The sequence below is a fragment of the Neophocaena asiaeorientalis genome, unplaced genomic scaffold (genome assembly GCF_003031525.2).
Source record: "Neophocaena asiaeorientalis asiaeorientalis breed wild unplaced genomic scaffold, Neophocaena_asiaeorientalis_V1.1 scaffold781, whole genome shotgun sequence".
In the NCBI taxonomy this organism is placed as follows: domain Eukaryota; kingdom Metazoa; phylum Chordata; class Mammalia; order Artiodactyla; family Phocoenidae; genus Neophocaena; species Neophocaena asiaeorientalis.
Window position 1 is genome coordinate 795,553 of NW_020172994.1, and position 18,769 is coordinate 814,321.

Sequence of the window (18,769 nt, forward strand, 5' to 3'; positions counted from 1 at the left end):
TTTTTTTGCGGTATGCGGGCTTCTCACCGTTGTGGCCTCTCCCGTTGCGGCTCCAGACGCACAGGCTCAACGGCCATGGCTCATGGGCCCAGCCGCTCCGCGGCATGTGGGATCCTCCCGGACCGGGGCACGAACCCGTGTCCCCCTGCATCAGCAGGCGGACTCTCAACCACTGCGCCACCAGGGAAGCCCAAAGGGACACTTTTCGAAACCATGAGTACTTTGTTGACTTAAATATTTTCTTTCCTCTATTTTGTAGGTAATTTGAAGAAGGGAGAGTATGATTCAGATACTTTATAAGTAACTGGGAGGGAATTAAAACCATATGTGAGTGGATCCTAGCATTGACTTCCCTCCCCAACCAGAGGCAGGGCCCACCTGCATCTCTTTTTCCTTCTCTGATTATGACAAACACTAAACCCAGCAATCCATAGAATGGAATGAACTTCTTCCATCCTTTCTTCACTGATGCTATTTGAATCCTTCCTACCTCTTAGACCTACACACATAGACCCACACCTGCAGTGTCTGCCTTACCTGTCACTTCTGTACCTGAGGGCTCATCTGCCTACCTTGTATGGTTTGACCCTGAGCACTCACTGAATGGCTTCATCAGACTCAAACACGTGCCTCCCTGTCCCATGTGTATGTTCACCTGATTCTTTCAGGTGTGTCTGCTACTTAGAAGTGGGCTTGTCCCATCGTATCATAGACTTCTTTTGTTTGAATGAAGTCCCCTTCCTGGCCCTTCCTGGTCAACCCAGTTTTGTAGCTTCCCCATGCTCCTGTAAGATACCTCCTCCAGTGGAAGCCAGATAGGAGGTTCTGGAAAATTAACAATCATAGCAATTCAAATATTCTCCCTCCAATATAAAACATGCACAACTGAAAACTTGAATGTACTCAGGAACTATATAGCGCAGAGAGGCTTTTATGTTTCACTGGAGAGAGAGCCCAGAAGGAGAGCAAAGAAAGAGTTATTGTGGGGAGCATGAAATTCAGATGGAAAATACTCTCAATCCTCATCTCATCTTCAGCGAAGGTGGTAAAGTTGTACATGGAAAAAAGAGTTGTTCCTTCTTAAAATTGGGAGAGGGGAAAACATATGATGGGAAAATTAAGCCAGAAGATTTCCTAAGTGATGTAAAGTGAAGATAACTATTGAAGATAATATGGGAAGATTGAACACTAGCTTTGCAGGGTGGATATTTGGAGGATATGCACTAATTCACTCCAGATGGTTTTTACAGCCCTCATTCCTTCTGATTTCTCAGTGTCAGTGACATTCTGGGTGTTTACTGTTAATATCAACCCAGCTTGTAGATCAGTTCTTGGAACATGGTTAAGTGCTAGATAAATGTGTTCATCTTCGTCATCATTATCATCACCACACCTCTGTACTTTCAAGAATTGTTTTAAAAAAATTATTCAGGTCAGTTTTAAGTAAGCAGAGTCAGTATGAGAAAGGTCTTTTATATACACATTTTATAAAGAGAGAACCCCTGATTAGCTAAAGCTATTAAATATGAAAAAGTATTATTGCTCGAGTATTAGTTTGAAGTGATGGTAAAGGGAGAACTGTAAGTTTTCAAGATGATTTATTCAAGGAAAGATAGATCTGACCTTGCCTATTTTAGCCAAATAATTTTTTTATTGAAGTATGGTTGCTGTATATTGTAAGTTATGTAACTTACAATGTAAGTTGTAACTTATGTAAGTTACAGGTGTACAATATAGTGATTGACAATTTTTAAAGGTTATACTCCATTTGTAGTTATTATAAAATATTAGCTATATTCCCTGTGTTGTACAATTTATCCTTGTAGCTTATTTTATACCTAATGGTTTGTATTTCTTAATCCCCTACCCCTATATTGCCCCTCCCCACTTCCCTCTCCCCACTGGTGACCACTAGTTTGTTCTCTGTATCTGTGAGTCTGCTTTTTTGTTTTATTCACTAGCTTCTTGTATTTTTCAGATTACACATATAAGTGATATCATACACTATTTGTCTTTCTCTGTCAGACTTATTTCAGTTAACATAATGCCCTCCAAGTCCATCCATGTTGCTGCAAAGGTCAAAATTGCATTCATTTTTATGACTGAGTAGTATTCCATTGTATATATGTACTACATCTTTATCCATTCATCTGTTGATGGACACATAGGTTGCTTCCAAATCTTGGCAATTCAAATAATTTATTTTATTTATTTGTTTATTTATTTTGGCTGTGTTGGGTCTTCGTTGCTGCACGTGGGCTTTCTCTAGTTGCAGCGAGCAGAGGCTGCTCCTCATTGTGGTGTGCGGGCTTCTCACTGTGGTGGCTTCTCTCGTTGTGGAGCATGGGCTCTAGGCTCGTGGGCTTCAGTAGTTGTGGCGCACGCGCTTAGTTGCTCTGCAGCATGTGGGATCTTCTCGGACCAGGGATCAAACCCATGTCCCCTGCATTGGCAGGTGGATTCTTAACCACTGTGTCACGAAGGAAGTCCCAAATAATTTATTTTAAATGCAAACACACACGTGTGTGTGCAGAGATGATAGTATTATGGTTATGGTAAAAAAACAACAACAACAATCTTTTAGTGCTACATATGTATCTACATTAAAAAGATTAGTCATGAGTTGATCATTGTTAAAGCTGGACACTGGGTACATAAAAATCATTATATTATTCTCTTTACTTTTGTATATATTTAAAAGTTTCCATATAAAATAATTAAAACACAAACACACACATACATACATATAAATATTGTTTGGCTTAAATAATACATGCTGCACTCACCAGACTTCTTTAGCTTGAGCTGTAATCGGTACTAATCTTCTAGTGTTTTAGAGCATTTGGGACCCTAAGAAATTATCTGCGGCAAACGCCTCGTCTTACAGATGAAGCAGTTGAGTCCCTTTGCTAAACAACACATTACTAATTAAGCCTCATAATCATGTCTCCTAATGTCCTAATCCAGCTTTGCCAATGATGTCAGGAGGAGAGCAACTAGTTACACCTCCCAGGGTGTCCCCACCCGACTTTATGGAAACACTTCTCCTCTCTTGGACAGTTCTTTCACTCAGTTTAAGTAGAGAAAGATTATAATGTAAAACTTGTTTTATTTCCATCTCTCATCACTTGATTGTGTGGCCATTTTAGTTTTAAGTGTTTGTCACCTTAAAATTTCCAAATAAATGTGCCAGAAGCTGCTGTTTCAGAGACAACTTTGTAAAGCAAGGAATCGTTTGGTAAATAATCTTACCGCTGACATATCATTTTTGTGTTAGGTTTTTAAATGGAAATGAAGTTCTACATGACTCTGATGCCATCACCTGTGGCCTGAGGCTTTCTCCTTTTCCAATCAAGGTGTCCTATGGTGATGTGAATTCCTGAATGTTGTCCACTTGGCCCCAAAGAGACTAGTTCCATCTGGAAAAAGAGTCCAATTGTTGGTCTGAGACAGTTACTAGGGTTCCGTTCAATCTTGGACCAAGCAAATTGCAGAGAGGTCAGGCATGGAATTTCAGGGTGAAATGCACCTCCCTCTCTACAACCTTCTCTTCTTGACTTACTTGCCTGTCTATGGGGCTTCTGGGGAAAAGAGAGATGGGACAGTTATCCGGGGATCAGACTTTTTTTTTTTTTTTTGCGGTATGCGGGCCTCTCACTGTTGTGGCCTGTCCCGTTGCGGAGCACAGGCTCCGGACGCGCAGGCTCAGTGGCCATGGCTTACGGGCCCAGCCGCTCCGCGGCATGTGGGTTCTTCCCGGACCGGGGCATGAACCCGTGTCCCCTGCATCGGCAGGCAGACTCTCAACCACTGCGCCACCAGGAAAGCCCCAGACTTTTATTAGATTGTTTATAACTGGATTTCTTCCTTTTTCAGATGGGTGAGTCAAACGAAGATATAGACCAAATGTTCAGCAATTTGCTGGGAGAGATGGATCTCCTGACCCAGGTAAATTCCCTTCCTTAACTTTCAAATGAGAAAAAAATGGGGTTAAATGGATGTAGGCGAAGGGTATATAGTTGTCCATTGTACTATTTTTTCACCTTGTTTGACATTTTTCAAAGTAAAAAACATTAAAAGAAAAAAATGGGGTTACAGAATTTGATTTTAATATGACAAGAGCTATCTTTTTAAAAAGACTGGAAATTGACAATATTATATATTCCTGATGTAACAGTGGTGGGGGAGAAAATAAACCTTTTTTCCTGTTTATACCCTTCTGAGTTCAGTTAATTGAATGCCTGGGTCACACAGACATTCTATTATGGCAATTTTCATGCTCATCGTGTTCAGATATTTAACCAGTGGAGGAATTTTCCCCAAGCAAACCTTCCACAACCACTACCACTGAACAATTTCCCCCGCAGTTACCTTTATATAAAGACTAGTCAGCTCATCGCTTTCTGCATAAAGCACTAAAATAAGAATCATCCAGTATTCCTCAACATGATAGGGATCTTAAAAGTTTTCTACAAAGTAAATGAAGAATAGTCTATGTTTTTTTTAAAGTATTTATTTTAGGAAAAATAAATCAATGTTAGTTAGCATCTACTTTATATTCCGTATAAAATTCAAGAAGGTTTAGATTCTATGAAAGAAGAGACAAAATGTGAGGCGACAGGCTTAGAGAAAAGGCTGCTGACTAATAACCAGGGAGTGTTAGGATGGAAGCCACATTGCTATAAATCAGAGGACATTTTTCCTCCCATGAAGCGGGAGGGTTTAATGAACATCTGTGGTCTCTTTGTCCATTCACTCACTTCTGCTTCATAGAGGAATGATTATTCTGATTGGTCAGAGTCTGGGATTTTCATAGTTCAGTGTTGTTACTCTAATTCAAGAGTGAGAAGAGGGCCCCTTAGAGTGTCTTGGATCTGCTTTCACTGAAGGCCTTTCTGGGGTTTGATCTTTCTTTATTGCGCTCAGGTGAGTGGGGTCACAGGGTTTGCTTGGCTAAAGCTGTGATTGAAGGAGTTCCTTCCTAAAACCGGTTTCCTCTCTCTCCTTTCCCTCTCTCTGTATTTTACTCAGAGCCTGTTACGTTACACATTCATGCATTCATGTTTTGTTAGAGAACTACTTCTAATTTCTGTAAGTAGCCTAGTAAATTATATTCCTGAGAAAAAAATGAGTTGGCAACCCTAATTGTGATGTTATACTTCCCAGTTATAGCATTTAAAAACCAGCTAGTTAATGAATTGTTTTGTACTTTCTTTCACTAAATTTTTTTTTCTGGTATTTGCCCCGTAGTTTCTCCATCAACCTCCCCCTTTCTTGGCAATTTTTGCAAGTTCATTCCGGTTTTTAGAATGAATTCTGGAGTTGCAGTCACTTTTCCGTACATTTTATCCTTGATTCTAACTTGATTGGGTTCATTTTTTTTTTAACTTCTTCTTGATTAATGGCCTTTTTTTCCCTACATATAACTGATGATATCTCATTAATTTATTCTCAAACCTATAATGATTGGTTTCCTTCAGAAATTTAAGACATGAACAAGGATATTACTTACCAAATCAAATTAATATCAAAGAATGTACTCATTGTCATGAAAACATTCATGTTTAAGAACAGGTGAAATCACTTCTCAAACTATGGATGTAAAAATATTTTTAAATATTAGCTTTTAAATCATACAAGCAGTCACTTTATCAATTAGAAAATAATGTTATTTACAAAATTAGTAACTTACTGTGGCTTAATTTCTTTTTAACAAGTTTTACTAAATAAGAGTAACAGCATTAACATTTTACCGTGTAATAACAGATTGCATCCTGAAACAGCTCTTACCTTCAAGTGACTAAACAATTCCTTTCTTTGATGTCCTAACTTACATCCTTATGAATTGTATATAGTGTATGTGTCACAATGCTTCATTCCCGGAAATGTTTTGTTGTCTCTAAAAATGAACACCCTCATTCTCATCATTTGACCTGTTTTGTTTCAAGATGTACCTTCTAGAATAATTTTTAACTTGTCATTTTTAACTTGTCATTTTGTGTACGAAAAAAAAATCACCTAAAGCACGTTCAAGTAAGAATACAGTTTTTAGAGAACATATTTAAAGAGAATATGTATAAGCAGCAAATGATTCTTTACTTAATGATTAAATTACACTGCAAAAATATTAGTATCATGAATAACTTTGGGGGTTGGGATCCGTTTTCACAGAGTTTAGGAGTCGACACTGTCCCTCCTCCAGAACCTAAACCGCCCAGAGCTGAATTTAACTACAGTGTGGGGTTTAAGGATTTAAATGGTGAGTATCATTTCTTTTCTTAAGTAATTTGAAATGATAACAATGACTAAAATCTGTACACAACTGTAATCTGAAAACAAAATTTAAGGAACTTGGACATCATGACAAGTATAATTTTTAAAGTCCTGGATTTCGTTCAGATTGAGTGCTGCTGTTTGGATTGAATTGAGAGGCCAAGAAGATGTTTTTGCCTGTAATGAAAAGGAATACTCTCCTGTATTTGCTGAAAGTCTCAAAGCTTTCTAATTTTTTTTTTTTTAAAAAAACAGAGAGTTTCTTCTTACTCCTAAGCCATTACAGTAATAAGGTACAGTAGTATAAGAAAATATTAATAAGGAAATGTCCCTTCGAGGATATTAATGAACTGCCCATTTCATAATGATGGAGAATATATGAATAGATGCTTCAAAATATTTTTTACTTAATATATATTTAATATATAATATAGTATATTTGGTCTATTTGACATTTTAGTCCCCTGAAGTTTGTCATATTTTATTAACAAAAATCTCTCTTCCTACTTAGTGCATTGACAATCTTTAGCCCATGTGTTACTCCAATTACAATGAATCTTGAAGTGATTGCTTCCAAATTAATGAGAATTCACTACAACTCTTGGAAAAGATTTTCCAAAGACTTGCAGTGCCAACCAAAAGAATAAAGAACAAAATAATAGAGAAGCCTAGTTACAGAAATCCAGAGTTCCAAGTTTTATTTCCATCACTCACTGGGTTCCTTTGTTTCTGTCATTTTTAGTAATTTTTAGATTAAACCCTTAAGGTTCGAATAACTGTATCTTGATAAATTATAGTACATCTCTTCTGATTTCCTTTTTCCCACCCTCTTTTCTGTCTTCCATATAAACTTATTATTTCTGTCAGTCGTTTCCACTGCAACGTGGAATGGTGGTAACATTCATGAAGTTTCAGAAAACCAACACACTTCTGTCAAATTATGACGTTAATAGAGAACATATACTTGCATATATGAACAGTGCAGATTTGCCTGACACACTCGTAACAGCTGAATAATCAGTTCCGTTGAAATTTAATCAGTAATTTAGTTGTAGAAGCTCAACTAATGCTTTCGAAGCACTTATTACCTAGTATCAAAAAATTACTGAAAATGTCGGAATCCAAGAAACCCAGCAATACGTAAACATAGTCATGTTAAAAGACACTAACAAGAAACTCGTGTCATTAAGGAGACAAGACCATTTAAAAAGTACTGATATGTACTGAAAATTAACTTTGTTGGGAATTACAATAGGAATAGATTTTTTTTTCTACTGTCTTCCCTTAAAACATTGCTTAAAATGAGTCAAAAAATACTTCACCCAAAGTTATTTGGAGAGTTAACGATAAACTTCTGAACAGAATCCCCAATTCTTTATCACTCAATCCCATACCAATATGTTGAGGATTATAATTTGCTTTGGAAATTGTTACTATATGTGTTACTGTGGGAGTTTTGTCCCTAAAATTTTTATAAAGGATTAAAATCATTTGCTGTGTGTCTACAGTCACAATGTAATTGATGACACTAGAAAATTAGGAATATGCTTCATTAGTTCTACACATATTTTCTCTGAGATTTTTAAAATTTCACTTAATTTTATGAAAAGCTATATGCAAAACAGTGGTGGCTTAGAAGGAAAATGCTTTTTACCTGGTTAAGAGATCCAAACTTCAGTCCAAGTGCTGTACATAGAACTGTTGGCATTAATGTAATATGCTACATGGTGTTTATGCTGATGATGTTTGGCAATAAATGATTTCACCATGCTTTCTGCTCATTTGTTTCTGAGAGGGCTTCATTTCCCCTGCCCGCATTTCCTCAATCCAGTTCACGCTGCACACAGCAGCTCGAATTCTCTCCCTCATGATCACTTCCACCTTGCCCATACTTTGTTCATCACACTCACCATCTGGTGACTGCCTGATGGACAAAGTGCTGTAGCAACACGACTCACAGCCACGGCTCCCTGTATGCCACGTGGTCTAATCAGCTTTCAGGATCCCAGGTCTTATCTCCACAGTAATCTCTCACGTGGAAGAAATTCCAGTGAAAATCGTCCTCCCTCACCCTCACTCTGAAAATTCGGGTATGCCCTTTCCTTTAAGAGTTAACTCCCAGCTCACTGTCTTATGAAGTCTTTACCACTTAATCCCAATTAAAAAAGAATTTTTTTTTCATTCCTTAACCCCCTTGGTGCTTTATTTCCTGCTATTAAATATTTATCATTAACTGCTCTTTTTGTGACGTGAGAGTTCCTGTAGTTGGATGGTGTGCCCACAGAAACTCTGCCCTCACCCCAAGTCTCAAGGTGTATTAAATAAATCCCAGTTGGTGGAGACCTTCTTTCTTCCAAGTATATTTATCAGTGGTGCTCTGTCTGCCCTCCAAAGACCTGGGGAGAACTTTCCAGCCTCTCCCCTCCCCTACTTTCTAAAACTCTAAGATCTTGCACGAGAATGTACAAGAATTCTCTACTTAGGCATCTAATCAGGTGCTTGGAGTTGACTTTATAGCTGACCTGTGAGGTCCCAATGTAGGGAAGACATTCCCCCGTTTTTTTTCTTTTCTCTTCTTTCTTTCTCTCTCCTTTTTTTTTTTTTTGGCTGTGTTGGGTCTTCATTGCTGTGCACGGGCTTTCTTCAGTTGTGGTGAGCAGGGGCTTGTTGCGGAGCACGGGCTCTAGGTGCGCGGGCTTCAGTAGTTGTGGCGCATGGGCTTAGTTGCTTTGTGGCACGTGGGATCTTCCCGGACCAGGGATCAAACCCGTGTCCCCTGCATTGGCAGGTGGATTCTTAACCACTGCACCACCAGGGAAGTCCCAATTGAGGTTTAATTGACAAAATTGTAAGGTATCTAAAGTGTACAGTGTGATGATTTGGTGTGCATATACATTGTGAAAGGATTTCCCCCATCAAGTTAGTTAACACATCCATCACCTCACCTATTCATTTTTTTTTTTAGTGAGAACATTTAAGTTCTACTCTTTCAGCAAATTTCAATTATACCATACAGTGTTATCAACTGTAGCCATCATGTTATACTTAGATCCTCAGACCTTACTCGCCTTATAACTGAAAGTTCATACCCTTTTACCAACCTCTTCCTATTTCCCCCACCCCAGCCCCTTGCAACCAGTACTCAAATGTATTCTTTAAAATGACCTTCGTTAAGTTTTTCTAGGTGCAAATTGTTGTCTTGACCATTAACGTGATTTTCCCTATCAGAGTCCTTAAATGCACTGGAAGACCAAGATTTAGATGCTCTCATGGCGGATCTGGTAGCAGACATAAGAGAAGCTGAGCAGAGGACAATCCAGGCCCAGAAGGAGTCCTCTCAAAGCCGACCTCATTCAGCATCTCTGGATATACCAAGTTTCAGTGGTGCAGCCTCTCTTGGTTACACAGCAAATGTTGCTGCACCGAGTATTAACCAATATGAGGATGACTTACCTCCTCCACCAGCTGATCCCATGTTAGACCTTCCTTTGCCACCACCCACTCCTGAACCTCTCTCTCAGGTAAGTCCGTGGGGTCAGGACTCTTGACCTCTGCTACCCAAGATCTCTGACCTTCTTCAGAGTGGCGGTTACATTTAAGTTTGTACGCCCAGAGCTCTGAGACTCTAAGAAACAAGGATCCCAGATGTGTTCATTGCAAAGCCAGAGTCTCCATAAAAGGACACATTGGTGTGTATAAAGAACATATTAGGGCCATATTCAGGAATTGTTATAGTTTGGCTAAAATCTGTATTTGTATGCAACTTTCCCTGATAATACTCAACCTTTTGGGGCCATGTTTTATTAACTTGTTATGAACTGTGGAAGTGATTTATACATTTCTGTGTCCCTGGTCCTAGTCCAGTACATAAAGAATAGAAGGCATTCCTTACATATTTCAGAATTGAACTAAATGGAATTTTGCTGAATTTGGCAGCCGTATTCAGTAGGGCAAAGATACCTATGTATCGCGTGTAAGGTCATAGTTGGGAGGGGCGTTATGGGGCGGGTAGGTGATGAGTGCTTGATATTAATAGATTTCTGGGAAGTTCATATAGTCATTACGTGGGACGTTAACTCATATCTCTCATCCATGCAAGAAGAGCGCTTTAAGGATTTTTCTTAGAGTAAGCCACTTTAAAAATATTTTACAGTAAGAACCTAGCTCTATTTCCTGTGGCTTCTGCGTTCGTTGTACTGGGTGATAATCAGTATTCATAAATACGACCCTAGTAACCCTGAAAGTCCCTACAATGCCTTTTGAATGAACAAATATGAAATATAAATCAAATATTAAATCCTATTCATTGCTCTATTATGTGATTATTGTATAAAAATTATTTGAAAATTGGTGATCCATATAGAACAGAGGCTCTTTTTCCCCCAATTTTATTGAGATATAATTGACATATAGTATGGTACAGATTTAAGGCATACAACGTGATGATCAGATACACATATACTGAGAAATGATTACCATAGTGAGGTTAGTTAACACCTTCATCACCTCGTATAATTACCTTTTTGTTGTGCATATGGTGAGAACATATAAGATCTACTCTCTAAACAAGTTTATAATACAGTACTGTTAACTGTAGTCACCGCGCTGTACTTTAGATCCCCAGAGCTTATTCATGTTATAACTGGAGGTTTGTACCCTTTGGCCAACATTGCCCTACTTCCTCTGTCCCCACCCTCTGGCAACCACCCTTCAACTCTCTGTTTTTATGAGTTCAGCTTTTTTAGATTCTCACATGTAAGTGAGATCATACACTATTTGTCCTTCTCTGTCTGACTTATCTCATTTAGTGTAATGCCCTCAAGTTTCATCCATGTTGTCACAAACAGCATGATTTCCTTTTCTCGTGGATAAATAATATTCCATTGTATATCTACACCACATCTTCTTTATCAATTCATCATCAACAGATACTGAGGTTGCTTCCATGTCTTGGCTGCTGTGCATAGTGCTGCCACGGACATGCGAGTGTAGATCTCTTCAAGATATTGATTTCATTTCCTTTGGGTAGATACCCAGGAGTAGAATTGCTGGATCATATGGTAGTTCTATTTATAAGTTTTTGAGGAACTGCCATACTGTCTTCCGTAGCAGCTGCACCAATTTTACATTCCCACCAACAGCACACAAAGGTTTCCATTTCTTCACTTCCTCACCAACACTTTTTTTTTGTTTTTGCGGTACAAGGGCCTCTCACTGTTGTGGCCTCTCCCGTTGCGGAGCACAGGCTCCGGACGCGCAGGCTCAGCGGCCACGGCTCACGGGCCCAGCTGCTCCGCGGCATGTGGGGTCTTCCCGGACCGGGGCACGAACCCGTGTCCCCTGCATCGGCAGGCGGACTCTCAACCACTGTGCCACCAGGGAAGCCCTCGCCAACACTTTTTATCTCTTGTCTTCGATAACAGCCATTCTAAAGAGCAGAAGCTCTTAATATAGGGTCGGTCCATGAAGAAGTCAAGGAGTCTGTGATTCCCAGCTGTATGCAAAGTCAAATGCATATGTGAAGCTTTATGGGCTTCATTGCTTTAAACATATTCCTAAAGGGGTTTGTGGCTCAAAAAGTATATAAGAACTACTGGTATAAGAAGATATATGTCTGCTTTGGGCTCATAAAATATTTCACTCTCTTTTCTGCCTGCTCATGTGTTTGTCCGTAGTTTGTTGGGGGTTTTTTTGTGAATTATAAGTTTAAGTTTGATTGGGGAAGATAAGGACCCTTTAGGAATCTCATAAAAACTAAGAATCCCAGAAAACACATACTAATTCAAAAGAATGTGTATAATTTCAGGAAGTGCTCAAATCCCTTGAGATTCACCTATAGATTCCTCAGGTTAGACCCTATTTTGAGCCAAACAGAGATTTTTGCAGACTAAATATGTGAAACTCTGAGTCATCATTTCATCTTTTAAGTTACTATTCCTAAGATATAAAGGGTGACTGTCTTCTGTATCTCCAGGTTGAAGATTTCTGTTACAGTTACTTAAATTTTGAAAATCAGTCATGTGAAATTTGGTGCCCTATATAACACAGCCTTTTGTCAATATAAAGTGACTAAGTCACTAACGATGGCAAGGGTACTTACTCCCTGGTGTTATGTAATGGACTGTGTTGAATGTCTTGTCATTTTACAGGAAGAAGAAGAAGCCCAAGCCAAGGCTGATAAAATTAAGCTAGCATTGGAAAAACTGAAGGAGGCCAAGGTCAAGAAGGTAAATTATGAATCACTTTTGCATGGGGCAGTCAAATTAATGACTTTTTATTATGCTGAAGCCTAAAAAAGATTTTAATTTTAAGTGGTGCTTTGCAATGAGTTGTAGTTTTTTAAATTTAAGGACAAAGATAAATTATTCTTTTAATGACCTCGCTTGGCTCACTTGTGATTGATAAATAGGGGACCTATGTTAGTGTAAATATGGAGGTTTCCAGGTCTCTACCCCCAGGGCTCCCTCCCCTAAGGATGCACTCTGGGTTCTGCTCACTCTTGGGTAATTGCAGGTGGCGCCCCCTTCTGGGGGCGAGTTGGCAAGTCAACTGGGTCAGAGTTCAGCTTCTAGTGGCATCACCTCATTTCCACGATTGCTTTTTTGTATTTTATATACCCCCTGAAGCAGCCCCCAGTCTGCCCTGGATGTCCAAGTTCTCTCCTGAAATGCCAAATGTTCTTTTGGCTAGAGCTGTGTGTTCAAAGTTGGCATAGGTTTTGAGTGACCTGCCTCGATCCTATTGTCCCAATAAGCCTGTAATTTATCGTGCTTTTTCTGTAGAGCATAGGTTTTTCTGGAGGCACATATATTGTATTATATCAGAGACACATGTATTTAAGCTCAGGAGAATCATCTACCTAATAAAGTGTTAACAATAGTTAGTTAGGTAAATTAAGAGAAAGATAAACAGTCTCACTTCGACTCCTGAAGCATATACCATGGCTGAGACTTGTTAGGAACTTTTTGCTTACAGTGGGTGAATTATTCTTTTCATACAGGGCATTCGATTTTATGTTCCTGCAGCACCTCTCACGGTTCCTTGAATGAAGGATTTCAGTACATGTTGATCGATATTTAATAAATATTCCTTGACTACTCCAGGATCCAGACTTCCAAGGTTCATCTATGAGAATTTTTTCAGATCGTTCTGGTTCCATTCATTTCAGGCATGCATGAACCTTTTTATCATTTTTCTTCCCCATTCTCTACGTGTGATTGCATTCTGTGGTCGGTTATTGAACTGATACATCCTCGGCTGCCTTCTCCCCCCTTGTCCTCACTCTGTGAACCCCTGGTTAAATCCAGCCTGGGCCTTCGGTGCTGCCTGAGCTTCCAAGTCCAGTCTCTCTCCCACAAACCTAGAAAACTACTTCCACCTTGTCCTCTCTCTGAAAATCTCCAATACCTCCTTCCTCTCCCACATTTTCTCAGTCCATTGCACTGAGAAGTAGAAGCAATCCAAAGAAAGGTTCTGCAAGCTCCCAGCACATTTGCCTCCCTACCCGCCTGCACTTGTGGCAGGTGGTCCATGGTCTTTCCTGCTCCTGTGCGTGGACTGTCATGTTTCTAAGACCAGTCCCCCTCGTGTGATTCTCTTCCCACCTCTTTTCTTGTCCCTCCTCTGCTCAAGGATGTCCCCCCACACACACACAGTAAAGCCCAAATCCTCACAACGACATCAAGTCCCTGCATGATCTGGTTGCCTGCCCTCTCCGTCACCCTCCGTTCTAGCTTACTGGTCTCACTGCTGCTCCACAAATGTTCCAGGCATGCCTCTGCCTCGGGACCTTTGTGCCTTGCGGTCCCCCTGCCTGGAGAGCTCTTGCCCAGATTCCAGTGGGTTCTCTTTGTCCCTCACTAGGTCTGGTCACCTGCTCAGTGCCATGCACACACACACCCCTGACATCCCTTACCTTCCCCCTGCTTTCCTTCCTCCCCGTACAGCGTACTGTCCAGATTACTTGTTTATCCTGTTTAATGCCTACCTCCCCTCCCCACCCCCAGGGAAGCTCCTCCAGGGAGTTTTGTGTTTTCTTTACCGATGCATCCTCATCTCATAGACCAGGTGCTGGGGGTACAGAGAGGTGAACCAGTCAGGTGAGGTCCCTGCCTGTGTAGAGTTCACTTCTAGCTGGGGAGAGAAGTGCTATGAAGAAAATAAAGCCGGAAGGAGTGATACTGCCCAAGGGAATCTTTTTTTTTTTTATTGAGGTAGCATTGGTTTATAACGTTATGTAAGTTTCATGTGTACATTCTTATATTTCTGCTTCTGTATACCCTACAGTGTGCTCACCACCCAAAATTTAGCTTCCATCCGTCACCATACTGTTGATCCCCTTTACCTCTTGAGCAGGAGGGAAAATGGGAGGAGCTGAGGGCAGAAAGGCAGGTGGGGTCACAGGGTCTCACAGGTCTGACGAAGAGTTTGGAACATATTGTCAATGCAGTGGGAAAGCATTTGGCCGCACCATGCGGCATGCGGGATCTTAGCTTCCCGTCCAGGGATTGAGCCTGTGGCCCCTGCAGTGGAAGCACAGAGTCCTAACCACTGGACCTCCAGGGAAGTCCCCATATGAGGGTTTTTAACAAGGGATAATATATGGTTTTAAAGATCGTAGTGGCCATTGTGTGGAAAGTGGATTGTAGGGGAAGGGATGAGAGCAGGGTGACCTGTTTCATAGCCGTCTCTCTAGCACAAGACCTCACTGTAGATAAACATGTACTGAACCAAGTTACAAATGGATGGCAGGGGAAGATGGGCTGTCTTCGGTTGCCGACTTTCCCTTTGGAGATAAAAAGACAAGAGAAAATGAGTAAAAATACAATTATTTCAACTATGTTAAACCACTGGATGGTTTATAAAATGGGGGCCACGTTGGAGATACTCTCAGAGGATAAATGCAAAGAGAAGTTGGTTCTTAGATAAAAAGGTAGAACCCGGGACTTCCCTGGTGGCGCAGTGGTTAAGAATCCACCTGCCAAGTCAGGGGACATGGGTTTGACCCCTGGTCTGGGAAGACCCCACATGCCACAGAGCAACTAAGCCCATGTGCCACAGCTACTGAGCCCGCATGCTGCAACTACTGAAGCCCGTGGGCCTGGAGCCCGTGCTCTGCAACAGGAGAAGCCACCATAAGGAGAGCCCGTGCACCGCAACGAAGAGTAGCCCCCGCTCGCTGCAACTAGAGAAAGCCTGAGTGCAGCAACGAAGCCCCAACGCAGACAAAATAAATAAATGAATTTTTAAAAAATATAAAAAATAAGGTAGAACAGCTAGCATATTTGGCCAGTTTGCTTAACTGGAGATGAAGAGAACAAGGAGGAGAAAGCAGTATTTCCACAGAACTTTGCCATAGTTTAGTTGAGGTGACTTGTTAACAGTAGCAAAAAGCACCACCTGCCTCTAGTCAACAAAGCAGATGTGAAACAGAAGCAGTTCTGATCAGTGGGAGAGGAAAGAAAATTAAGAAGCTAAGGTGTATATTTTTTCTGACTTAGGACCCTCCAGACTTATTTCTAAAAACAAAAGGCTGTGTGGCACAGAACATCAGAAAAAAAACGGAGTCATATTCATCCATTAATAAAGTAACTAAGATGTACTAACACATAAGCTACAACATGTTTTATAAAGGATGGAATCAAGTTTATCTGAAGTACTTTGCCCTCAAGTATTCTGTGGGGTGTTGACATCACTTTGGATCACGAAGAACGATGTACACAGTTGTGTTGCAAAGCTGTTGGAACTGGAAACAGAATCGGATTCACTCACTGATTTTGTTTCTTTGTTTTAAAGCTCTGACACAGGAGACCAATTCCATTTGTAAATTTTATCATAGAAGCAAAAATGTATATATTGCAAATGATTTAGGGCTGGGATAATTTTGTATTTATTAGTTTGTAAAAGAAAAAGAAGAAATGATAAAAACCATTAAATCTTTACTATGATGGATTAGAAAGGGGAAGTTTTTTCATTCTTGAGTCATTTTACTCTATATCATATGGTGTTGATATGAAAAGTACTCAGCTTGCTAATCGCCTAACTGTGACTTAGGGTGTCATGTGTTGGTATATAGCTACTCTTCAGCTTGTAAATGTGAAGAAAGCTGTGAAGAAGACTAAATATGATTTCTTCTTGCTAAAAGTCATCAGCCTTCTCTTGTTTTTCTTTCCCCTAAGTTTTATAATTGTGGACATTGGTAACTACATATGGATTAAATTTAGTTTGCAATTTCTGCCAAAAAAAAAACCCAACCCTTTCATAATTGCATCATTGTCAAATTATGTGATTTAGTTTTCTTTCTCTCTTTTAAAGCAAAACACCAAGCTATGTTTTATTTTCTCAAGAATTCCTAAGCAAGAATGAAGTGTGGTCAAACATCACTAATTTTTTCATCAGGAAGATTGTCTTCTAAGTCCTAACACTGGTAGTGTTTCTTAGGACATGTAACTACTTTATAGCAATATTCCTCAGCTGAGAGCAGCGGTATGCCTTCCACAGAAAATAAGCCATGGTCATTCCACTATTTGAGGCATTTCTGTTTTCCACACAACCATCCACGTCTGATTTCTCTGGTCAGATGAATGGGTCTTTGACATTGTAGTAGTTGGGCCTATTGTTTCATTATTTTATTTTATTTTTTAAAATAAATTTATTTATTTTTGGCCACATTGGATTTTCGTTGCTGCATGTAGGCTTTCTCTAGTTGCGGTGAGCCGGGGCTACCCTTCCTTGCGGTGCATGGGCTTCTCATTGCGGTGGCTTCTCCTGTTGCGGAGCATGGGCTCTAGGTGCACAGGCTTCAGTAGTTGTGGCACATGGGCTCAGTAGTTGTGGCTCATGGGCTCTAAAGTGCAGTCTCAGTAGTTGTGGCACGTGGGCTTAGTTGCTCTGCGGTATGTGGGAACTCCCGGACCAGAGGTTCCCCACTGAACCCCTGTCCCCTGCATTGGCAGGCGGATTCTTAACCACTGCGCCACCAGGGATGTCCTGGGCCTGTTGTTTTAAATACATCAAAAGATGTACATACAGGGACTTTCCTGGTGGCACAGTGGTTAAGAATCCGCCTGCCAGTGCAGGGGACACAGGTTCGAGCCCTGGACCTGGAAGATCCCACATGCCACGGAGCAACTAAGCCTGTGTGCCACAACTACTGAGCCTGTGCTCTAGAGCCCGTGAGCCACAACTATGGAGCCCGTGTGCCACAACTACTGAAGCCTGCATGCCTAGAGTCCATGCTCCACAACAGGAGAAGCCACTGCAATGAGAAGCCCATGCACGGCAATGAAGACCCAACACAGCCAAAAATAAATAAATAAATTTATTGTTTTAAAAAAAGATGAACATACAACAAAAACAACTGTCCAACTAGACGTTTCTAGGCTACAGGTTTTCAAGGGAAAAAAAGTATTCTTCGGACAAGCCTGGAATAATGGTCTAATTTGAATGGTTCCAGGAGGAGGAAATGCACCTTTATTGCCCTGATGTCTGCATTTGAGTCTTAGGTGTGCAAGTGTGGGAAGAGCAGATACTAGGTGTGCTTCGACTTGTGGTCCTTGCCTGCTCCTCGTCCAGATTCTTATCACCATCCACACCCTTGGTTGCTCTCAGTAACTCTGCACAGAAATCCACAGGAATTGCCTTCTTCACTGTTAACACACTGTCTTCAAGATCCAGTTGGGTGGGAGTGGGACCAGAGAGGCAGTTTCCCTGCTGCTCAGAATCTAACCCAAACTTTGGGGGAGGAAGAAATGTTACCACTTGTATGACCTCTCTCTTCACTCCATCTAAACACTTTTTAAAAATAATGATAAGCCTCATATGTGAATAACCAGGACCAAGCTTAGACAGACAGAATAGGCAGAACTTGTCTCTAACTATCTCATGCTTCTCTTTTCAAGTTAGAATAGAAATTTACGCAAGAGTGTCAGGGGGTTCTGGTTGACGATGTTGCTTCTGGGAATTCTCTGCTGGCTTCCTGTGGAGTAACTGCAGGCACTGCAGGCTGGAGTTTGGGCAGGGATGGTCTGGAAAGGGAAAGGCAGCCCTTCCTTCCCGTGTGGCACTCAAAGATGGACTCTAACTACAGCTAACTCCCACTTAATTAGGGAGGATCAGTGATCTTGGCAAAGAATAAAATAAGAACGTAGATCTTCCCAGAAGGTGTTATGGAAAAGCTTCCCTTAAACATAAGTCTAATAAATGTGGGCTTCATGGGCACATTTCCACTGTTCCTTTTGAAGACTGGATAGATAGCACCGTTATAACCTGTAGCACTCATAACTAACAACTGCTGGAATTAAAAATATGCTACAGGGCTTCCCTGGTGGTGCAGTGGTTGAGAGTCTGCCTGCCGATGCAGGGGATGCGGGTTTGTGCCCCGGTCCGGGAAGATCCCACATGCCCCCGAGCGGCTGGGCCCGTGAGCCATGGCCGCTGAGCCTGCGCGTCCAGAGCCTGTGCTCCGCAACGGGAGAGGCCCGCGTACCGCAAAAAA

General features: G+C 40.9%; 1 protein-coding gene across 3 annotated transcripts in view; it reads left to right on the forward strand.

Moving 5' to 3' along the window:
- The window catches only part of APBB1IP (amyloid beta precursor protein binding family B member 1 interacting protein), a 97,844-nt gene that overhangs the window by 35,446 nt on the left and 43,629 nt on the right, over window positions 1-18,769 (forward strand). For all 3 annotated transcript variants that reach the window (XM_024742284.1, XM_024742283.1, XM_024742282.1), the window contains exons 2-5: window positions 3,877-3,948; window positions 6,172-6,259; window positions 9,502-9,794; window positions 12,423-12,500. In XM_024742284.1, the coding sequence (XP_024598052.1) occupies window positions 3,877-3,948; window positions 6,172-6,259; window positions 9,502-9,794; window positions 12,423-12,500 (531 nt within the window). The remainder of the gene's footprint in view (window positions 1-3,876; window positions 3,949-6,171; window positions 6,260-9,501; window positions 9,795-12,422; window positions 12,501-18,769) is intronic.